At 45.2% G+C, this 20,422-nt stretch overlaps 1 protein-coding gene across 5 annotated transcripts in view; it reads right to left on the bottom strand.

Moving 5' to 3' along the window:
• ZNF704 (zinc finger protein 704) overlaps positions 1 to 20,422 on the bottom strand; it is a 253,690-nt gene that overhangs the window by 78,725 nt on the left and 154,543 nt on the right. Inside the window, exon 3 of one of the 5 annotated variants that reach the window (XM_077876459.1) lies at positions 3,700 to 4,876. The exons of the other annotated variants lie outside the window; for them this stretch is intronic. Coding sequence (XP_077732585.1) covers positions 4,105 to 4,876 — 772 coding nt within the window. The 3' untranslated portion in view covers positions 3,700 to 4,104. Of the gene's footprint in view, positions 1 to 3,699; positions 4,877 to 20,422 lie in introns of those variants that run through there. 5 annotated transcript variants of the gene reach the window in all.

Raw genomic sequence — 20,422 nt, 5'->3', positions numbered from 1 at the left:
CTTCCATAGTCCAAATAAAAACGGAGAACACAAATCAGATTTTGGCCATCATCTGATATTGCTCTACCCCAACCTCACGTTCCTCCTTTCCTTCTAGCTCACACTGTCTCACTATGTCTGCACTCCCATCTCCCAGGGACAGCCAGTCTTTGGCTTCCTCCATTTCCTTCCAGGTCACCACCTTGCCGCTGCCTACTTTCTTCTCTACTGTTTGGGGTTCACCAGTTGACCTCCTGGACGCATCTCTCACCAGCAACCTGCACCCCTGGCCTTTCCAGCCTTTTGCTTCACTGGTCCAGAACAACCAAACCCTGGCTGGGTTTCCCCTGGCTGTTCTTTCCTCTTCTGCCGTGGGGTGGTCAAGCGCTGATGGAGGACACCAAAGATTCTCAGTGGACCAGACCTCCGCACAGACCCTACCTGTGCTTCATCCCTCAGATCCTCCACCTGCCTTGGGTCAGCACCTATTCCCATTCACACTTGCAATTATTCTGTCTTCACCTCTTTACACACCCAAACAGCAGACACTCTTACCTCCTACCTTATTGGGAAAATTCAGGCCACTGACCCTGAGCTTTTTACCTCCTTTCTTCAGTCTCAAAGGTAGGTGGAGGTGTTGCTTTTTCCTCTTTGCCTCCGCCTGTACTCTCCGCACCTGCCTCTGCGGCCTTGCTCCTCCCTCCCATTCACACTGGCTTTTCCCTGGGTCTACTGACGGCCCAGATGTCTTCCCAGCTGCACATAGGGACACGGAGCAGGGATGCACAGAGCCGTAGAAAAGAAATGAGGGTGGTTAGAGCACAGAAGAGAGGAGAGACTCTCAAGGAGGGACAGGTTAGCAGCTTCAAATGTGGGAGACAGGCCAGCCCGGATCGGGATCCTCAGGGCTCCCCGAGACTAGCCGTGAAGAAGCAGGCAGCAACCTTAGCAGGAGCAGAAGGGGGATGGCTGTGGCTCGAGGGGTGAATGGGTACCAGGAGGTGAGAAACTGTGACTGTAGGTGACTATCATCTATCTATCTATCTATCTATCTATCTATCTATCTATCTATCTATCTTCATCATCATCATCATCTATCTTTTATGTATGTATGTATGTATGTATGTAAGTATGTATGTATGTATGTAGGTGACTCTTTAAAGAAGCCTGGCCATGAAGGAAGAAGAGTGTGGTTCTTTGAGGGAGTTAAACTCTTTGGGTTTTTTCTGCTTCAGAAGAATGGAACTCCAGCACATTCCAGGAAAGAGCCACAGCACTGGAGAGGTAGCAGATACTGAGAGAAGGGCTTATGAAGGGACAAGGCTGCCTTGGAGTGGGGTCCCCAGCTTGGGTGGAGTTCTCTTTAGATGAAGGAGGAGCAACTGGCCTTTGGAAGGGGAGCATGGAGAGCAGCGTGGCCTGGGTGCGGGCACATTTGTAGGTGTGGGGCTCTGAAGCTGGTGATGTTCCTGGAGGTGGTGGCTCTGACCCCTCCTTGGAGGGCAGCGCGGTCCCCTCAGGAGGCGGGGGCGGGGGCGGGGGCGGGGGGCTCTGGTGTGCTAAGGGTTTCAGAGGAGACCCACATGCTCGCAAGCCTGTCGGGCTGCAGCGCCAGCTCTGCTAAGGATGCAGCTGTGGGGTCTGTCCCAGTGAAGAGACCGCGGCTCCAGGGGCTGAGCCCCGAGCCAGGGCGGAGGGCTGCAGGGGGCGGAGGGGGAGCAGCCTGAGATCCTACTGAGTCCCACACGGAGGTGTGCTGGAGGCTGGGGACAGAGGGGCTGCAAGCACGGGGAGGAGGGGGCGAGGGCGGCAGGCGGGGTCCCCGGGGGCCCCATGCAGGGGGTGACAGCCCCAAGCAGGAGGGGGAGCTGTCCCCATGCAGGGGGTGGCAGCCCCAAGCAAGAGGAGAAGCTGTCCCCATGCAGGGGGTGGCAGCCCCGAGCAGGAGGGGAAGCTGTCGCCATGCAGGTGGTGGCAGCCCTGAGCAGGAGGGGAAGCTGTGCCCATCCAGGGGGTGGCAGCCCTGAGCAGGAGGGGGAGCTGTCCCTGGGGAGCCTGCAGTAAGGAGCGAATGGGCAAGGCGGCGGCAGTGTCCCAGGGCACAAGGCGGAGGCCTCGCTGAGGCAGAGGGTTTGCACAAGTGAGGAGAGGAGAGGGCTGGTCCACGGCCGCGGACACGGAGAACCACATTCTTGGGAGGTTCCCCACAGCCTTCGGGGTGAGGTCCGGCGCTGGAGCAGGGATCGCTGGGCTCTCTCTAGCTGCGTCTCGGCAGCATCCCCCCACCCCCCACAAGGCGCCCTGCGGGGCAGCTCCACACTCCTGGCGGTTCTCCATAACCTCCTCCTCTCCACACCTTTGCACAAGCTTCGCCCTCTGCTGGGAACAAGCGTTCTCGCCTTTGCACCTGGCCCACTCCACTCCCCTCCCGCACCAGGCTCAGTCCCACTCCCAGGAAGCCTGCCAGGGGCCTCCGCTCCTGCGTTATATCACCTGGGTTGCTGGTGCTCTCACCTCCTCCCACCTTCCAGACCAGGACTCAGTCTGGCATCTATTTCTAACATCTGGTACAAAACCTTGCCTAAGGTACATTCTTAATAAACTTTTTTCCCCCCCGACAAATTGGCACTAAGTAATGGTGGTTCAGAGTTGCTGAGGGATGGCAGGGAGGAGCACAGACACTTCTGTCGTTGTTCTGTGTTCATTCTCTCTTTCTCGTCTTATTAGATCTGGTAATTTATTCATTTCCTCTGGTGGAAAACAATTCCTCAAAAATGCAGCTATTAAATTAATCATTTATATAAATTTTTTTACTGGGCCTAAAAGATGGTGGCCTATCTATGCAGAATTGATTTTGTTCCAGTGTCTGCGATAATTCTTCTATATTCACACAGGCTCACAGACCTATCAGTGAACTCTAGAACGGCAGCAATAACATTATTAAATAATAAGTTCCAAGTCCCCTGAAAACAATTCTGTGTGTAATCTGGACTTCTTGATGTGAGCAGGCTGCAAAGTGTAGTTCAGGGAAGCATTGTGAACATCCCCCGATGGCCTTTGCGCTTTGTAGGTTTGGCGCTTTTCATTGCAGCTGGCATGTTCTCTGGGAGTCACCAGGCCGGTCTCATATCCATGAGGTTCTCTCTGAACACAAAGCCCTCTGTGCACTTGGGGTGCCCTTCTGGGGCTGCCATTTAGGCACCAGGGGACAGGAGACCAGAAGGAACATATCAGGTTCCCTTCCTGATAGTGTGTGTATGTCTTTCTCCACGTCTCTATGTGGGGTGATGTCCTGTGTGGGTCTGTGTGCGAATGTTTCTGTGTGTCTGTATCTGTGTGCCTATCTGTGTGTCTGTGTCCTGTGTGTATCTGTGTGTTTGTGTGTGTGAATGGGTGTGTCTGTGTGTGCTTATCTGCGTGTCTAGGTCTGTGTGTGTATCTCTACGTGGACACCATGCTGTGTGCACAGGTGTGTTTTGTGTGTGGAGGTGGAGGTGATAGGAGAGGGAGGTGGCTGTGCCCTCAGGCCCTGTAACTCACCCATGGGTGGCCAGCTTCTTTCTCCCCAGAGATGGGAAAATCTTTGCTGCTTCTTTCTGCTGTACGAAACCTCTGCTGCTTCTCAGCAATGGCCAAAGCAAAGTTGTTAGACTCTTTGGAAAGAGCGTGTGGATGTCTGAGGAAGCATTTAGTCAGCTGAAGTCCTGGGGAGCACTTCATCATGAAAGGCTTCCATGTGAGCAGGGTCTACCATATGTACAGGGTCTCCATGTGAGCAGGGCCTCCAAGTGAGCTGGGTCTACCATAGGTACAGGGCCTCCATGTGAACAGGGCCTCCATGTGAGCAGAACCTCCATGTGAGCAGGACCTCCATGTGAACAGGGCCTCCATGTGAGCAGGACCTCCATGTGAGCAGGACCTCCATGTGAACAGGGCCTCCATGTGAGCAGGACCTCCATGTGAGCAGGGCCTCCATGTGAGCAGGACCTCCATGTGAGCAGGACCTCCATGTGAGCAGAGCCTCCATGTGAGCAGGGCCTTCATGTGAGCAGGACCTCCATGTGAACAGGGCCTCCATGTGAGCAGGACCTCCATGTGAGCAGGACCTCCATGTGAACAGGGCCTTCATGTGAGCAGGACCTCCATGTGAACAGGGCCTCCATGTGAGCAGGACCTCCATGTGAGCAGGGCCTCCATGTGAGCAGGACCTCCATGTGAGCAGGGCCTCCATGTGAGCAGGAACTCCATGTGAGCAGGAACTCCATGTGAACAGGGCCTCCATGTGAGCAGGGCCTCCATGTGAGCAGGGCCTTCACGACCTTCATGTGAACAGGGCCTCCATGTGAGCAGGGCCTCCATGTGAACAGGGCCTCCATGTGAGCAGGACCTCCATGTGAGCAGGACCTCCATGTGAGCAGGGCCTCCATGTGAGCAGGAACTCCATGTGAGCAGGACCTCCATGTGAGCAGGGCCTCCATGTGAACAGGGCCTCCATGTGAGCAGGACCTCCATGTGAGCAGGACCTCTATGTGAGCAGGGCCTCCATGTGAACAGGGCCTCCATGTGAGCAGGAACTCCATGTGAGCAGGACCTCCATGTGAACAGGGCCTCCATGTGAGCAGGGCCTCCATGTGAACAGGGCTTCCATGTGAACAGGGCCTCCATGTGAGCTGGGTCTACCATAGGTACAGGGCCTCCATGTGAGCAGGGCCTCCATGTGAACAGGGCCTCCATGTGAGCAGGGCCTCCATGTGACCTGGGTCTACCATAGGTACAGGGCCTCCATGTGAGCAGGGCCTCCATGTGACCTGGGTTTACCATAGGTACAGGGCCTCCATGTGAGCAGGACCTCCGTGTGAGCAGGGCCTCCATGTGTCCAGCGGTGGTGGGGCCCAGGCTAATGGGGAGAAAGTGCACTGGGTCACTCAGGCCATCTGCGGGAACAATGCACCTGAGAAATGCCGTAGCCATCCTCAAGAAGACAACTATAATCAAAATTGCATCTCTCTCTTACGTTCGCGTCTCAGCCGGGCCATTCCAGATACCTGTCGGGTTCATTATATTACTGCTTCGAGGCCTCAAATGTTTTTAGGCCTCAGTGATAGAAAGAACTCCCAGCTGTACTTTATGTTGACCATACTTCAGTTGGGAGAAAACAAATCCAGGGTTTTCTAGTTTGCCAATTAAAGAAAAATAAGATAATTTCTTCCCTCTAGACTTAAAAAAAAATAAGATTAAAAAAATACTGGATTTCTTATTTCTGCTGCTTCTCTTACCTGAAAATAGTAACATTATTATGTGGGCTAGAAGTGATGGTTGTAGCCATTTTATCTTAATTGTTTTTTCAAGGAGAGAGGACTCATATTGTTTCCAACCAAGTCACCCACCAGGCTCCCTGGGAAAGCTCTCCTTCTGATATAGCAGGTGTGGAGTCATCTCTGCCCACATGTTGCAAAGGCACTGGGGTACGAGCTCTGAGGGAAAGCCCTTCCCATCCAGGAGCAGCCAGTCAAGCTGGGCACAGAACTGTCAGACATGGTCAAGCTCATACTCTAGGTTGAGGCTCATTTGCTCTCATACTCTAGGTTGAGGGGGAATTTGGACTTCTAAATATATTTTTGAATTTTGATTTATTTCATGTTTAACCTGTCTGGGACCTGCTTGTAGACTTTGTCCACCTCTGGCTACCCCATGGTAGGGCTGATGCCTCTACTGTCTGATGCTATGCAGAGGGGAACAAACTGGTTAGGGAGGTAAGGGGAATTAATCCCTTGTAAGCTGCTTAAATTCCAGATTTGGCTTAAAAAAGAGAAAAAAAATTATAATCTTTTTTTTTTTCAAAACCCTCGTCTTCTTTCTAATAATAGCTAATATTTATTGAGTGTCCAATGCTGGACACTTTATGTACACTATTTTAGATTGCCACCGTGGGTTGCTATTATTTCCCCATTTTACAAATACAGAGACTGGTGTCTGCCTAAGGCCACTCGGCCAGTCAGCCAGGCCTGCCTTATTCCAGGGGCCAATGGAGTCTTCATGCCACACACTAATGCTGTTCTCACGATCATCTCCCTAATCTTGTTTTAAATTTGAGGCATACATGCCATCTTCTATAATTGAAACATATTTGTAAAGTAAATGCAATTCATTTTAGATTATGCAATTCTTTTCTCTATTACATTTAAAGTAATCTGGGGCGCCTGGCTGGCTTAGTTGGTTGAGCCTCAGAGTCTTGATCCCGGCTCAGGTCATGATCTCAGGGCCATGAGATTGAGCCTGGCGACAAGCTCCGCACTCAGCAGGGAGTCTACCTGAGATTCTCTCTTTCTTCTCTCTCCTTCTGCCCCTCCCTTCAGGCATGTGTGTTCTCTCTCTCTAAAATAAGTAAATCTTTAAAAAATAAATACAATTCTCTTATAATAAAAAAGATTTCTTTTAGCCTGGGTGGCTCAGTGGTTGAGTGTCTGCCTTCAGCTCAGGGTGTGATCTCAGGTCTGGGGATCGAGTCCCACATGGGGCTTCCTGCAGGGGAGCCTGCTTCTCCCTCTGCCTATGTCTCTGCCTCTCTGTGTCTCTCATGAATAAATAAATAAAATCTTAAAAATATATATTTTTTATAGATGTGAATGATTCCAAATTGATGAAAACATTCCAAATTGATGAAAGCTTTTAGCATGTAAAAGATCAAGTTGACAAAAAAAAAGTAGATGAAATTATGGGTTTGTCATTCATTAAAAAAGAGTGTTTTGCTTTGAAAAGGATTCTATATGGATTTCTTTAATGGGGTTCTTATAATGTGCTTAAAATGTTTTGAACGATTAAACTTCAATTTAACTCACATAACCAAATCCTGATCCCTCCACCAATACCTCCTTCATACTGTTAGGTGGAACCGTGTGAAATTGCTGACATGCACTATTTTTTTTAAACACAAAAGTAGCAGTTCCATCTGATATTTGCTCTTATTTAAACATTTATCTTTCATTTCACAGGCTAGAAGTGAGCCAATTTATCCTCATTTTAAATTGATTGTTTCAGATCAATGAGCCAGACAATAGTTCTCTTTCCTAAGGTGTCTACTGTAGGTGATTTTATTTCTAGAGCTGACTTTTATTGAAGGCAATCTATTCGTATAGTTTGAGCAAGCCTCAATTCGATAATATCTACTGTGTGCAAGGTACTGCCTTTAGGCAGATTCCTTTGCCCCATACTTGTCAATGTGCTACATAGGCACTCGGGATGTCCAGGTTTTGGGAACAAATGGAAGTATCTATGTTGCCCTTGGGAGAATTCCCGTACACACAACAATAATGGCTCTATTTCCTGTGTTGTTTCATTTATTTTTTACCCATGCTACCAATATATGTCCCAGTCAATCCATCCAACTCTTATTTGATGACAGATCAATTCACACTGTCTTGTCCCTAGAAAATGGTAATTCTATCATTCTTAAATTTGTTTGTAACAGTACAGTCCAAGGACTATGAAATCAAACCTATTTGTTGAAACACCCAAGGCCGAACAATCGCACATTTAGCTATGTATACTCTATGCACAAGGAACATGACTTCCCCCAAAGGAATAAGCAGGAGAAACTGATATAGTGAGGAGCACAATGCAGAGGTTACTGCTGGGCATAACAGCAGATCAGTAATGTGGCTGGTTGGCTACTGGCCAGGGCATATCTAGTTTCCTGTAAGAAGAGGTGGACGCATACGGGTTAGTGATGCCAAAACGGGGCTTAGGCTAAAGCCGAGGGAGGTCCACAGTCTAGGGAAAGCATCACAGCTACTGTTTCACATTTCTTCTGAAAACAATATAAATGGCTTATAAGCTTAGGATGCTGGAGTTAATATTTAATGTAAAAAGCATCACTAAAAACGCTTGTGTAGCTATCAGGTATAAATAATAATTTCCACCGCTGCTGGTAATTTTTCACTCATTTAGGTTGTCATATTAGCGGAGCAGCGGTTTATAGGTGCACTTACTGTAACAGCATGTTGATTAAACCATGGTGGAATTACCAATTCAATATATCTTCAAATCTACGCTATTCTGAAGTTCTAAATATTTCAAATGCAAATAGACCTCTATTAGTTAACAGCTCAGTGGTTACCTATCTGTCTTCTTTCCTTTTTTTTTTTTTTTTTTTTAAATCACTGGGAAGGCTTATAAATTTGCCTTTCTGCATTCTTGAACCCATGAGCTCATGATAAGGAATTAACAAGCATAGACTACAGAATCTGGATTCACATGAAATTTGATGAGAAAATGATCCAATTAAAAATGATTATAAAAATATGGAGGGAAAAAGCCTTTTTTCAGTATGATATAGCATTAGCTTCATTAGCTTTTTAAAAAAATATTATTTATTTATTTATTTGACGGAGAGAGAGAAAGAGAGAACACAAGCAGGGGAAGCAGCAGGCAGAGGGAGAGGGAGAAGCAGGCTCCCTGTGGAGCAAGGAGCCCGACACGGGACTCCGGGATCATGACCTGAGCCAAAGGCAGATGCCCAACCGACTTAGCCACCCAGGTGTCTCTCCACTAACATTTCTTTTCTTACTTGATATGTTGTTTTTACAAAGGTTCATCCAGCATAGACAGAAATAAGCACCTGCTTTCATTTGTAGGCAGGTAAACTTCTAGAAGAAGTTCAGAGAGGGAGCAGTCGTAAAGTCAATGTGAGTCTGCTGTCCCCAAGACAGGATGAGTTCTGTAAGCAACTTCCTGGGGGAGAAGCGTTTGGTGGATCGGGTGGGTGGGGCACGAGAAGGCCTCAGGCCCCCAGGCAGGGCTGACCCCTGTGAGAAAGAAGCCAGGAACAGGAAGATTGGGTAGCTACCAAGTACTTCAGAGCAGTTTTAAGGAAGTCTCAACTCTAGCTGATGAGGCATCTGAGCAAGGGTGGCCTGTGTCAGGATGGCCTGGCTCTAGCAGCCCGGCTGTGTGCTGGGTTGGCCCAGGGAAGCGTGTTCTTGGTGGCTGCAGGGCATCCAAAAGAGCAGCAGCAGGAGGTTCCGCTTCTCTAGAAACATCTGACTGGTACGCTTCCATGTCCCCTCAACAAGGGCTGTTTCTTTTTGATGATTATGCAATTTAATAAGGGGATGTTGTTTCTTTCAAAGCTCACCCCCGCCCCCACCACCCTGCTGGACACCTTCACCAGCCCCTCTGAGAGACATTCCTTAAGGACCAGCTGCTGGACACGAATTTTTCCTGACCTGGCAGGGGTGATGCTTGCTGTCATGGTACAGAGGAACAAGATGGTTGAGTTAAATAAAACATCAGGGAGGCCTTCTTGTCACCAGAAGTTTTCAAAGTATTTGCCCAAGAGTTGCCTTTATGATAACTCCTCTGGATTATGGTCTTTCCTGGGTCAAGCCCACGGTGTAATCTATCTCCTTAAATAAATCCTAACAGCTAACCTTTATGCAGCATCTGTGCTGTATCAGCCGCTGCTCTGGCCTTTATTTTCGTGAACTCAGTGAATCCTCATTAACAAGTCTATGGGGCCAAGACTATTATTATCACCATTTTGGGGGGTGATGTACCTGAGACACAGAGACGTAAGGCTGGTGGAGCTGTAGGCGGCTGAATGCCACAGTATGCATTTGCTATGGACTGAATGTTCGTGTCCTTTCAAAACTGCTATGTTGAACTTCTAACCGCAGGGTGATGGCATTGAGAGGAACAGCTTTAGGGAAGTAATGGTTTAGATGAGGTCATGAGGTGGAGCCCGGACGATGGGATCAGTGTCCCTATAAGAAGAGAAGGAGAAGAGGCAGCCTTTCAAGAAGAGGAAGAGTAAGAAGGGAGCCATCTGCAAGCCAGGAAGAGGGCCCTCACCAAGAACCGAATGGTTGGTTTCTTGATTTTGGATTTCCCAGCCTCCAGAACCCTGAGAAGTAAATGTGTGTTGTTTAAGTCACCCAGTCTATGGTATTTTGTTAAAGCAGTCCGAGCGGACCAAAACAGTGATTTTTGCCCAGAATGCCAGGGAAAGAGGTTGGCAAGGTTAGGGAAACAAATCGGGGGCCAGACACATGAGTGCAGTTTGCCACGGGCCAGAGACCAGGGAGGCAGCCACTGTCCAAGTGGGCTGGCTCAGCAGCAGAGGGGCAAGGGCTCACCTCGTGGGTGTACTGCAGCCCCGCCAGGGAGGCAGGCACCCAGGCCCAGGCCCACCCAGCTCTTCCTGATAGCTGGTGGCTCCTAGCGCACTTCTGGTGGCAATCAGAACTGCTCTGAGAGCTGCGTGTGGTCTGGCCTGCAAGTGGCAGACATCAGAGACTATGACAAAGCTGCAGGTGGGAAGGTGGGAACTGACAGCGACCCTGATGACAGGTCACACAGAGGCGATGGGAGTGAATAGTCGTGAACAGCAGCAGCAACAGTCTCATGGACATTGGGGCTAATGATGTTTGGATCACGTACCAGAGGATGGAGCGGCAGGTCAGGTGTAAAATCCGTGTCAGGAAAGAAAAAAATGTCCATACACATGCATACAAGATTTTGTATATTATTTCAGTAGGTTAATGGATTCCTTGAAGTTGACCTATAACCTCCAGTAGGTTAAAAACTCACTGTATTAAAGAAACTTCAGGAAAGACCCATGGAGCTTAAAATAAACAATCTATCTTTAAATGGCCTTGTATAATCGTTTTAGAAGAAGGGTTCCCAGGGGATAGTGGAAACCATAAACTATTGAGGCATGGACTTTTTTTTTTTTTTATCTTTCATGCTGGTGAAATTAAAAAGGTGGGGCCACAGAACACTAAGCCCATGACATAACTTCTGCAAAAGCAAATTATGCCTGAATCGTCTATTACTATTCTTTGAGGAGATAAATATGCATGTGGCTGAGGGGGAAGCAGTGCATGGAATGGCTCACTGGCCTCCATCTCTACTGGTGTTTACCTATAGCCCCTAGCAGGTTAGACCACGCATGCCTCCCAAACCAATTCAAATTGTGGCAAAAAGTATACCGAAGGCGATCCCTGTCCTCAAAAAACACCTGTAATAAGGTTTCTTTCTTATGTACTATTTGTTTACAATGACGCTATCATGGAATCGAGGGAGATTTGTCATAAATAAAGAACCAGTTTAGAGACAGGAAAAAAAAAAGGTAGAAACGAATGGGTATTGAGTTTCCATAAAACTGTCACTTAGGACCAGTTTACAGTGATCTGGACAAGGGTACAGAAAAACTTCTGGGCTGGCGGATGATCCTGATTTCTAGTGGAGAAGGATGGATTTCAGAAGATATTTTAAGAGTGGATTAAATAGACAAAAATATTGGTGCATTTTAATGTGAGCAAGTGCAAAGTAAGAAATACATTAAGGGAAAAAACTATCAGAGACTTTCAGGCACATGAGATCTGTGTGATCAGTTACAACCCAGAAGAGCTTCCTGGGATTAAGTGATAGAATCCGGTAATAGGAAAACTATCTCAGGGTCAGCTAGTCCAACCTGTCATCTGAAGCCACTGGTGGCTTTCATTGCCTCCTTAGCACATGGACACTGAGGCTTTGCTTCATGGCGAGGAACGCATCATTCCTAAAGGGAGCTCCTTCTTTTTCAGACAATATTCAATGTTTAGAAAGCTCTCCTCTGTGCTCTCCTTTTTCTTAGATACTTGAGTGTTCCACGATGACAGAGGGCACTTCTCATCCCTCTTCCGTACAAATGTCACTCAGATTTGAAGGACTAGAATGCTCCCTGTAAATCTTTTTCTTTTTTAAATCAGGTTAAACTTCCACATGTCTTCTATATGTTGTCCAGAACAATCTAAATGTCCTAATTATCCCAGCTGCTTTTCTACTGGAGCTAAGCTCGGATTTGCTTCTGTCCTATGCCTAGGACTGAATTTAGTACTTCACGTATGAGATGATCAGGGCTCTATGAGAGGGAACCTGGTTCTGGGGGACTCCTTTTTTTGGTAACAGCCTTATTTAGGTATAATTTATATACCATAACATTTATGCTGTGAAAGGGTATGATTCAGTGTGTTTTAGTTTATCTACATAGTTGTACAACCACTACCGCTTCTGGAACATTTGCATCATCCCCCAAAGAAATTCTGTAGCCATTAGCAGTCACTACCTTTTCCTGATCTTCTGGCAACCACTAATCTTTCCATCTCTAAGAATTTGCCTATTCTGGACATTTCATATAAATGTGACCTTTTGTGACTGTTTTCTTTCACTTGACATAATGTTTTCAAGGTTTGTTAAATGTTGTAGCATGTCTCAGAACTTCATTTCTCTTTATTGATTGATGAATAATATCCCACAATATGGGTACATCACATTTTGTTTATCAGCTGATGGACATTTGGGTTGTTTCCACTTTTTTGGGCTACTGTGAATCATGTTTTTATGAATATTCATGCACAAGTTTTGTGTTGTCTTGTGTTTTAATTTCTCTTGGACAAATACTTGGGAGAGGAATTGCTGGGTCATATGGAAACTCCATGTTTTTAACCTTTCTGAGGAACTGAGAACTGTTTCCCGCTGAGTCTGCACCATTTTACAATTCTACCAGTTAGGTATAAAGGTTCCAATTCTTTCACGTCCACTCCAATACTTAGTGTTTCGGTAACATCCATCTTTTTGATAATCATCATGATAGTGTGTGTGGAATCACTTTGATTTGCACTGTCCTACAGACTAATGATGTTGAGCATTTTATATGCTTGTTTTCCATTTGCAATCTTCTTTCAAAAAACGTCTATTCAAATCCATTGTCCTTTTTAATTATTTTTTTTTTCATTATTGTGTGTAAGCATTTTTAAAGATTCTGGATACTGGACCCTTATCAGATACCGGATTTGCAAATATTTCTCCCATTCTGTGAGCTGTCCTTACTTTCTTGATAGTGCTCTTTGCAGCACTAAAATTTTTTACTTTGATGAAGCCCAATTTATCTTTTTTCTTCTGTCTTTTGTGCTTTTGGTGTCATCTAAGAAATAGTTACCTAATCCAAGGTCATGAACTTTATGCTTATTTTTTCTTCTAAGAATTGTTTTTTATAGTTTTACCGCTGACATTTAGGTCCCTGATCCACTTTTTGTATTATTGACTTAGGGGTCTAACTTCATTTTTGTGTATTTGAATATCCAATTGTCTGAGTACCATGTGTTGAAAAGACAATTCTTGAATTATCTTGGCCCCTTTGTTGAAAATCAATTGACTATAATGGGGACTCACTTCTAGTAATGATACTGGACATTTGCTCTTCAGACTGTTGACTCATACTGACTTTATGGTCAACCAAACCATCTAAGTGTTTCATATGTGTTGCCATGAAGCCAAATCTCCTCAGTCCTGCCCCTGTGTAGATGTTAATTGTGAACCAGATAATAGATTTCATCTTTATTGCTCTAATGCCACCTTTTCAGTTCAGTTGGCCATTCCACGAAATTGAGAGCTTTAGGATGTAGAGTCTGATGTCCCTTCCAGGTTTGTATCATCTACATCAATTTTTCAGGTCATGGGATATTTAATAAACTTCATATAAGGCAACTGGTCTAGGTATTGGTGAATAAGATGAAGACCTGTCTTTTTGGAGCAGGCATAGAGAAGACAGATATTACATAAGTAAGCTAATAAAATAATTTCAAATAGTGATGTTCTTCAATAGTCTTTTAGGAGAGTCCCTTTAATCTATAATTTCTTTTAATTGCAATTATGTCTTCACTGTCATCTTAGAAGCCAGTCGTGTTTCAATGTCATTGCTTAAGATTTATTTCAGTGAGTGCTGTACTTTGAGATGTGCCCTCTTTGTATCTGATGCTGACGTCGAAGAGAATACCCTCTTTGGTACCAAAGGAGTGTACACAGGGACAGCTGGGACTCATGCTTCACCCAATACAGTCTTACTTTGGGTTCTGGAAGAATGCACTGCAATCCTAAAACGACTCCTTCAACTTGTTATATTTGAGAGGGTCTGCTAACACTGCTGCCACTTTTTTTTCTAGATAAATACCAGCTGTCTGAGCAAAGTTTTGGTCCCAAATTCTTTCACCAGCAGCCACAGCATAATATGCATGTTCTTCCTCTTGATGAAAACTGCCATCTTGCAGGAAGTTTGAGAGTCAAAGAAAAACAATATTTCACTTAGGAGTAAGTTTTACTGAAGCTAATGAAAATTAAATGTACCACAGGGAAAACCTTTTCCTGAACCTCTATCACCTTTGAGGTGAAGTTCTATCAATATTGATGAAAAGCAGCCTTATCCCCAGTGCTAAAAACAATCCCTGACATGGCTTATACTTATTTGTTGAATGAATGAGTGAATCAAGGAAAAATTCTGCCTGGTTCAAAACCTTGGCCTCTTCTGTAGGTTCTTCTGTCCATGAGACTTAAAATGTTCATCGGCATGTCTCAAACTTTCTGGGTTTTTGTTGTTATTGCTAAGTTTTGTTTTTTAATTCCTTCTTGGTCAATGAACCATTGACTGCTCCTAAGGCCCTGAGGAGGTATTAGTGACTGCCTGGAAGCTTCTGGTAGACAATCTCATTCCATAAGATCACTGGACACAACTAACGATCTCCTCTGATCAATCTCCTCTGCATGCCTTTGATCTTTTCTTCCTGGCTTACATATTTACATCAGCAGTGTTTTTTTTTTTTTTTTTTTTTTTTTTTTTTTTTTAGCAGTGTTCTTCAAGAAAAAAGAGCTCCAACCACTGGTTTCCATTTGATTGATAAGTCATCTCGTAAGTGCAAATGTGAGTAACATACAGGTCCTGTTATAGGTCATATAAGGGGGGTGGTAGCAGGAAGCTGATAAGGCTGGACTGTGATATTTCAGTATAAATATTTTGTTTAACACAAAATCTCTATTGCCACTGATCTTTCTTGTCTGCCATTTTGCTTCCATGCACACAAGGAGAAGTCAGAGTTAATATTCATCATTTCAACTGATTCCATGGAAACAATAGTGATTTCTATGATGAAAAAGAATTATGGATGCATGCTGATCATATTTCTTGGCTGCCAAATCCCAAATTCTGACTCATCAAATGAAATTGCTCATTAAATTACAGGCCAAATACGTATACTCTGCATTCAGGTACTGATGTCTATCAGATGGAAAAGGAATGAGAAAATATTGCAAAAGAATAATTTACTCCCCTGTTCTAATGTGCAGAAATATAGGGTGTATTTCTAGGATCACTGTTAATTTATTAAGCCCGAACAAGATGTGAATTAAGTGGCCCTTGCCATTTATCTTCAGTAAGACCACTGAGATGCATGTTTTTATGTTTAAAATGCTTAAAAAGTAAGCATTCCTTCTCTTGTAAAAGGGGCACTGAGATCCAAGTGGAGGGCCCTACAAGCCTCAGAACAGGTTCCAGAGAGCACAGTACTTTGGGACAACATCCACTGGCAGCAACTCATTTATGACAGTGCTTTTGCCATGTGGACTAGAGTGGCAACTCCAAGACCCTCTGTTCTGTGGCTTCCAATTTCTGTTTTGGGGATCTGGGGTTATGGAGGAACAGGAGGCTCAAATGAGAGAGTGAGGCCAGAGATGCCTCCACTCTCACCTTCCAGAGACTTGGTAAGATTGGTCTAGCCCTGCATTCCTCAAATCTTCCTGCACACTGGGCTCCCTTGGAGAATTTTAAAAAGTAATATAGATGTCCAGCTCCACTCCAGACTAATTAAATCAGAATCTCTGGGGGGTGGGCCTGGGGCAATGATATTTTTAAAACTTCCCAGGAGAGTCTAATAATAAATGGTCTGGGTTAAGAACTACTGAGGCTGTTTCAGAGGTTGACAGACGAGAAAGTCCTCATGACAAGAGACTGGGGCGTCTACTGATGCCTTTCAGAGGGTCTCTTTTGGTATCATTTACTTTCTTTTAAATTTCATTATAAACACTAGGAATAGGGGCATTAAACCAAGTCACATGACATATTGGAATTATGGGAGTTTAATTTCAAAGGCCATGGTGCAAATAGGTCAAGTAGCTTCAGAATTCTCTCCAACACTTAAAAGACCTACATGCTTTAGAAAAAAAGATTTTACTTATTTTAGAGAGAGAGAGAGCGAGCATGAGTAGGGGGAGAAGTAGTAGGGGAGGGAGAAAGAATCTGAGGCAGAGTCCATACTGAGTGCAGAGCCCAATGAGGGGCTTGATCTCATGACTCTGAGATCATGATATGAGCCGAAATCAAGAGTCAGATGCTTAACCAACTGAGCCACCCAGGTACCCCAAAAGATCCATATCCTTCTGCCCAGCCTATTTTCTAAAATATTTCTTTCCCTTTGTAGTGTGAAAGGAAATCAGATTGCCTAAAAAGAAATCAACAATTCACAGAAGGACTTAGTTCATCTGAGACCCTCTATCCTTGAATCACCCAAAGACATCTTCCCTTAGTCTTCTAGCATCTGGAGCCCAAGCATTCAAGACGACATTTGCCATTCTTAAACAGTGTAACTGATACTGATTGCTCACAGGAAACTTATTATGTCAGGACCTCATCCACAGAAGGAGTTTTTGGACAGATGTCTAATTGCATGTCCAGAAAACTTCCACTAATTCATTTTGAGTCATTTAAATTGTTTTTGTTCATAATAAAGCTATTTCAAGCAAAATAGTTACATTTTTGGCATGGGTCTCTGTTCTGTATCCTTGAGATTGCATGTCTGTTCCTAAAATCTGAACACAAGAACTCAAGAATCTATTCAAAGTGGGATTATAATATGCATCAGTTTTATCTACGAAAGGAGCTTTATATTAGATTCTACATGGAAGGCATGTGCCGTCAGGAACAATACCTAAGTGCCAGATCAGCAAGATTTGTTACTTGCTGTTACTCACTGTCAGCTTCCTCTGTGGGTTTGGTTTATCCGCCTCAGGGAAAATGAAGAAAGGCCAATTAGAATACTGCTTAAACTTCATCACACTTCCATTTTTAAGTTGCAAAGGCATTCCATACTCTTTAAATAACTCCAGCAGTTAAAGCCTCTCTGCACACTTTTAGCTAATGTAAAAGCCTTCTCGACAGGGAAAGGTTTAAATAGAAAAATATGTGTGTGAAATGTCTTAAGTCCAACCATGGTTTTCCCATCATTCCATAAATCTTGGATTAACAGCAAGGCTATTACTCAGGGCTATTTTTTAAAAAGGTTTTATTTATTTACTTGACAGGGAGCGAGAGAATGAGAGAGCACAAACAGGGGCAGCAGCAGAGGGAGCGGGAGACGCAGGCTCCCCATTGAGCAGGGGAGCCCGATGATCAGGACCTCAGGGCCAAAGGCAGATACCCAACTGACTGAGCCACCCAGGTGCCCTACTCAGGGCTACTGTGAGAAGACGCTCAAGCATCCCATTGCTCTGTCACAGCACTGTTCATGAACACAGCACCACTTACTCATTGCATTATTTCTTGGGCAAATATTCATTGGTTCCTACTATGTGCAGCTCTGTGCCAGGCACCGAGGACACAACAGAAAACCAGAGAGCTGAACTCATGAGACGTCGACGTTAGCGGGAGGATGATCGAAATGAAAAAGAGGCTCGGCGGCCTCTGTAACTGAACCCCATTCCTCCCTGTAACCGGGCCCTTCACCAAGTGAAGGAGGATGAAAGTCACGTGGAGCAAACCTGAACTTAAGCAGTTTGGAGCGCAGCCCTGCCAAAGCTAGCCAGCCAGCCTGCATGTGAATGAGTGAGAATATGTAAATGTTGTTTAAGCCCTTGACATTGGAATGGTTTGCTACTCAGCCTTGGTGTGCCAAGCAAACTAACCGTTTCTGTGTGGTTTTGTCTTGTAGTTTTCCATATACACAGGTCTGTTCCTTCCAGTGGCCAGCAGCCACACTGTCTCGGTCCTTGTGTCCTTTAGTGATTTAGTCCATTTCTTTTTGTTTTTTTTTTTTTAAAGGTTTTTAATTTATTTATTCATGAGAGAGAAAGAGAGAGAGAGAGAGAGAGAGAGAGGCAGAGGCACAGGCAGAGGGAGAAGCAGGCTCCCCACGGGGAGCCCTATGTGGGATTCGATCCTAGACCTTGGGATCATGCCCTGAGCCAAAGGCTCAACCACTGTGCCACCCAGGCGTCCAGGTCCATTTTTTGCAGGAGTAGGCACTCTGTATGTTTGTATTGGTTCCAACTGGGTAACAAACAATTTACCAAGGTTAACAATCAACAGAGGGAGCCCTTAGTTAGTGATGTCTTGATTATCATCAAAGACTACCTACTGTGCCCCCTGTGGCTGTACGGAAACAATCTGACCGGCCTCCAGGGCATGCTTCCAGGAAAGATCAGAGTAACAGTAACTACTGATTCGTATACAAAGAACTGTTAGTTGCTAGGCCAGTAATGGCAGGGGGACTCTTTTCAAAATGTGACACAGGTCAATTATCACAAAGCTTTAAGGGACTAGGACAAAGGAGCTCCTACGTATAAGTGGCAGATTTGGGGATCTCTGACATCCACTCAAAAGGTTTCTTGCTTCTGCAAATCTTCTTTGGAGGCATTTTTTTTTCCTTTTCACCGAGGATTTTGGCTAGTTCAAGGCTGTTTGACTTACCGGAGGTTTGTTTATCAGTCTATTCTTTAGGCAACGCGTTAGAAGCTGAGGACTGGGAGAAAGCAGGTCACGGTTGCAGCTCGCAGAAGTAGGTTACCGAGCACATGAGAAATGAGCAGGCTCCATATTGAGAAGTGGGCCCGCCATCCAGCCCAGACTGGCTTCCACTTAACCAATTGTGTGACCTCAGGAAATCAATTGGCCTACTTGACAAGGAACTGATATTGATGGGATGTTGTCAGCCTATCCACATGGTCTCAGTTCATCCTAAGGCCAATACTCTGGGGAAAGTGAGGAGATTTAAAGGTGTTGATTTGTCCAAGGTCACACAGCTATTAAATGGCAAAGCCTGGGTTTGGATTCATCTAAAATCCATGCTTCTCCTAGGACACCAGTGCCTCCTATTGATGACTCTGGCAGCTTTTCCCCATTACCCAGATGCCACTCCTTGAAGATCAGTTGTATCCCACGGTTGACCAGCCCCCTGGACAAGGAGATTTATATTTCTGTGTCCCACGCCTCCATTTTAAGACAGCCCTTTAGCCCCATCTGCCAAGGCACTTCTGATTTTCATCCTCTTTCCTCCTTCTTGTTCTCCAAGTTTTACAGCCTAGGCCACGCAGGTTATAAGAGAACTTCCAAACATTCTTTTTATGTTTGCACATAGGAAATGCTAAAGACGAAGTGAATTTTCAAGACTGTTTTAGGGAGCAGTCTCTGCATCGTAGCCACAAAAACTTCCAAAGTGAACTTCTTTCTGCACTAGCCCAGAATGGCCCATTTCTGGAACTCCGCATGGAGGAGGCTAAGTACCTGGGTAAGGAAGGGGGTGTATTCTCCTGCTGCCCATGGTCTTTCCTCCTTAATTGTAGCCGGGGCAGTAAGAGCTGCCCAAGCCAGAGGGAGGTGTGGGAGACCAAGAAAAAACTCCTTTCATTCCCCTCAGTGGTAAAGTAGAAATAGCAGGAAGAACTGTTTCCAGCGCCCCCCCTTCTCATCTACAAGGGAAAACTGAAAAGCTGGGACCAAAGCCCTGCCCTTAGCCACCGAAAAGGTTAACCAGCAACTGCCCTTTGGTTTTCTCATCAATCTCAGTCATGCAGCCAGTCACCAAGGGAGTGGGTCATCAGTCAGCCAAACAGGCAGGTGGAGGTCAAGCACTGACAACACAAAGGCAGATTGCCAACGGCTCCTGTGCTCGGCCCTGCCTGGGCACCATTCACATAGTAGGCCCACCATCCCTCTTCTACACTGATCACGCTGTTATTGTGATTGCGGCTCAACTGCTCACCCCTCTTCTAGACTGCAGGCTCCGTGGGGGAGGAAGCACTTTCTCTTCTGCTCCTTGCTTTATATCCAGAGCCTAACGCAGAGTCTGGCCTGAAGTAATGCTTAAACCGAGATTTGCAAATTAAGTGTCAAATCTTGAGAAAAGGAATTTTCATTTTGGAACGCTGTGCTAACTTTGAAGAAATGGAAGGAGGAAGAAGCTTGAGATTCCTTTGTATCAAAAGGAAGGAAAATGAGGATGTCACAGTCTGAATATCTTAGACATGCGAAATGAAAGTAGGGAGTGGGGGAAGGCATGGAGGATTGGGTAGAAAGGGAGGGATAGAAGTGGTCACGGGTGCTTCATAACAGAAGTTGCACAGGGGTTTAATTGTCTGTTTAATTAAAATATATGGGTATTTACACTGTTAACCATATTCCATGATGTACCTAAAGGTATAATGACAATTTTTCTCCAAAGACCTACTAAAAGGAGAGACATAGTAGGTATGGGTTAAAAATTAGGAGAACTTGTTTAAAATTGCTTCTAACTTCTTAATATCCATTTTTACTATGTGTATAATGATTTTTTGTTTTGTTTTGTTTTTGTAAGCAAACTGACTA

This window comes from Canis aureus, chromosome 28, assembly GCF_053574225.1.
Source record: "Canis aureus isolate CA01 chromosome 28, VMU_Caureus_v.1.0, whole genome shotgun sequence".
NCBI lineage: Eukaryota > Metazoa > Chordata > Mammalia > Carnivora > Canidae > Canis > Canis aureus.
This window is presented reverse-complemented; position numbering and strand designations above follow the sequence as displayed.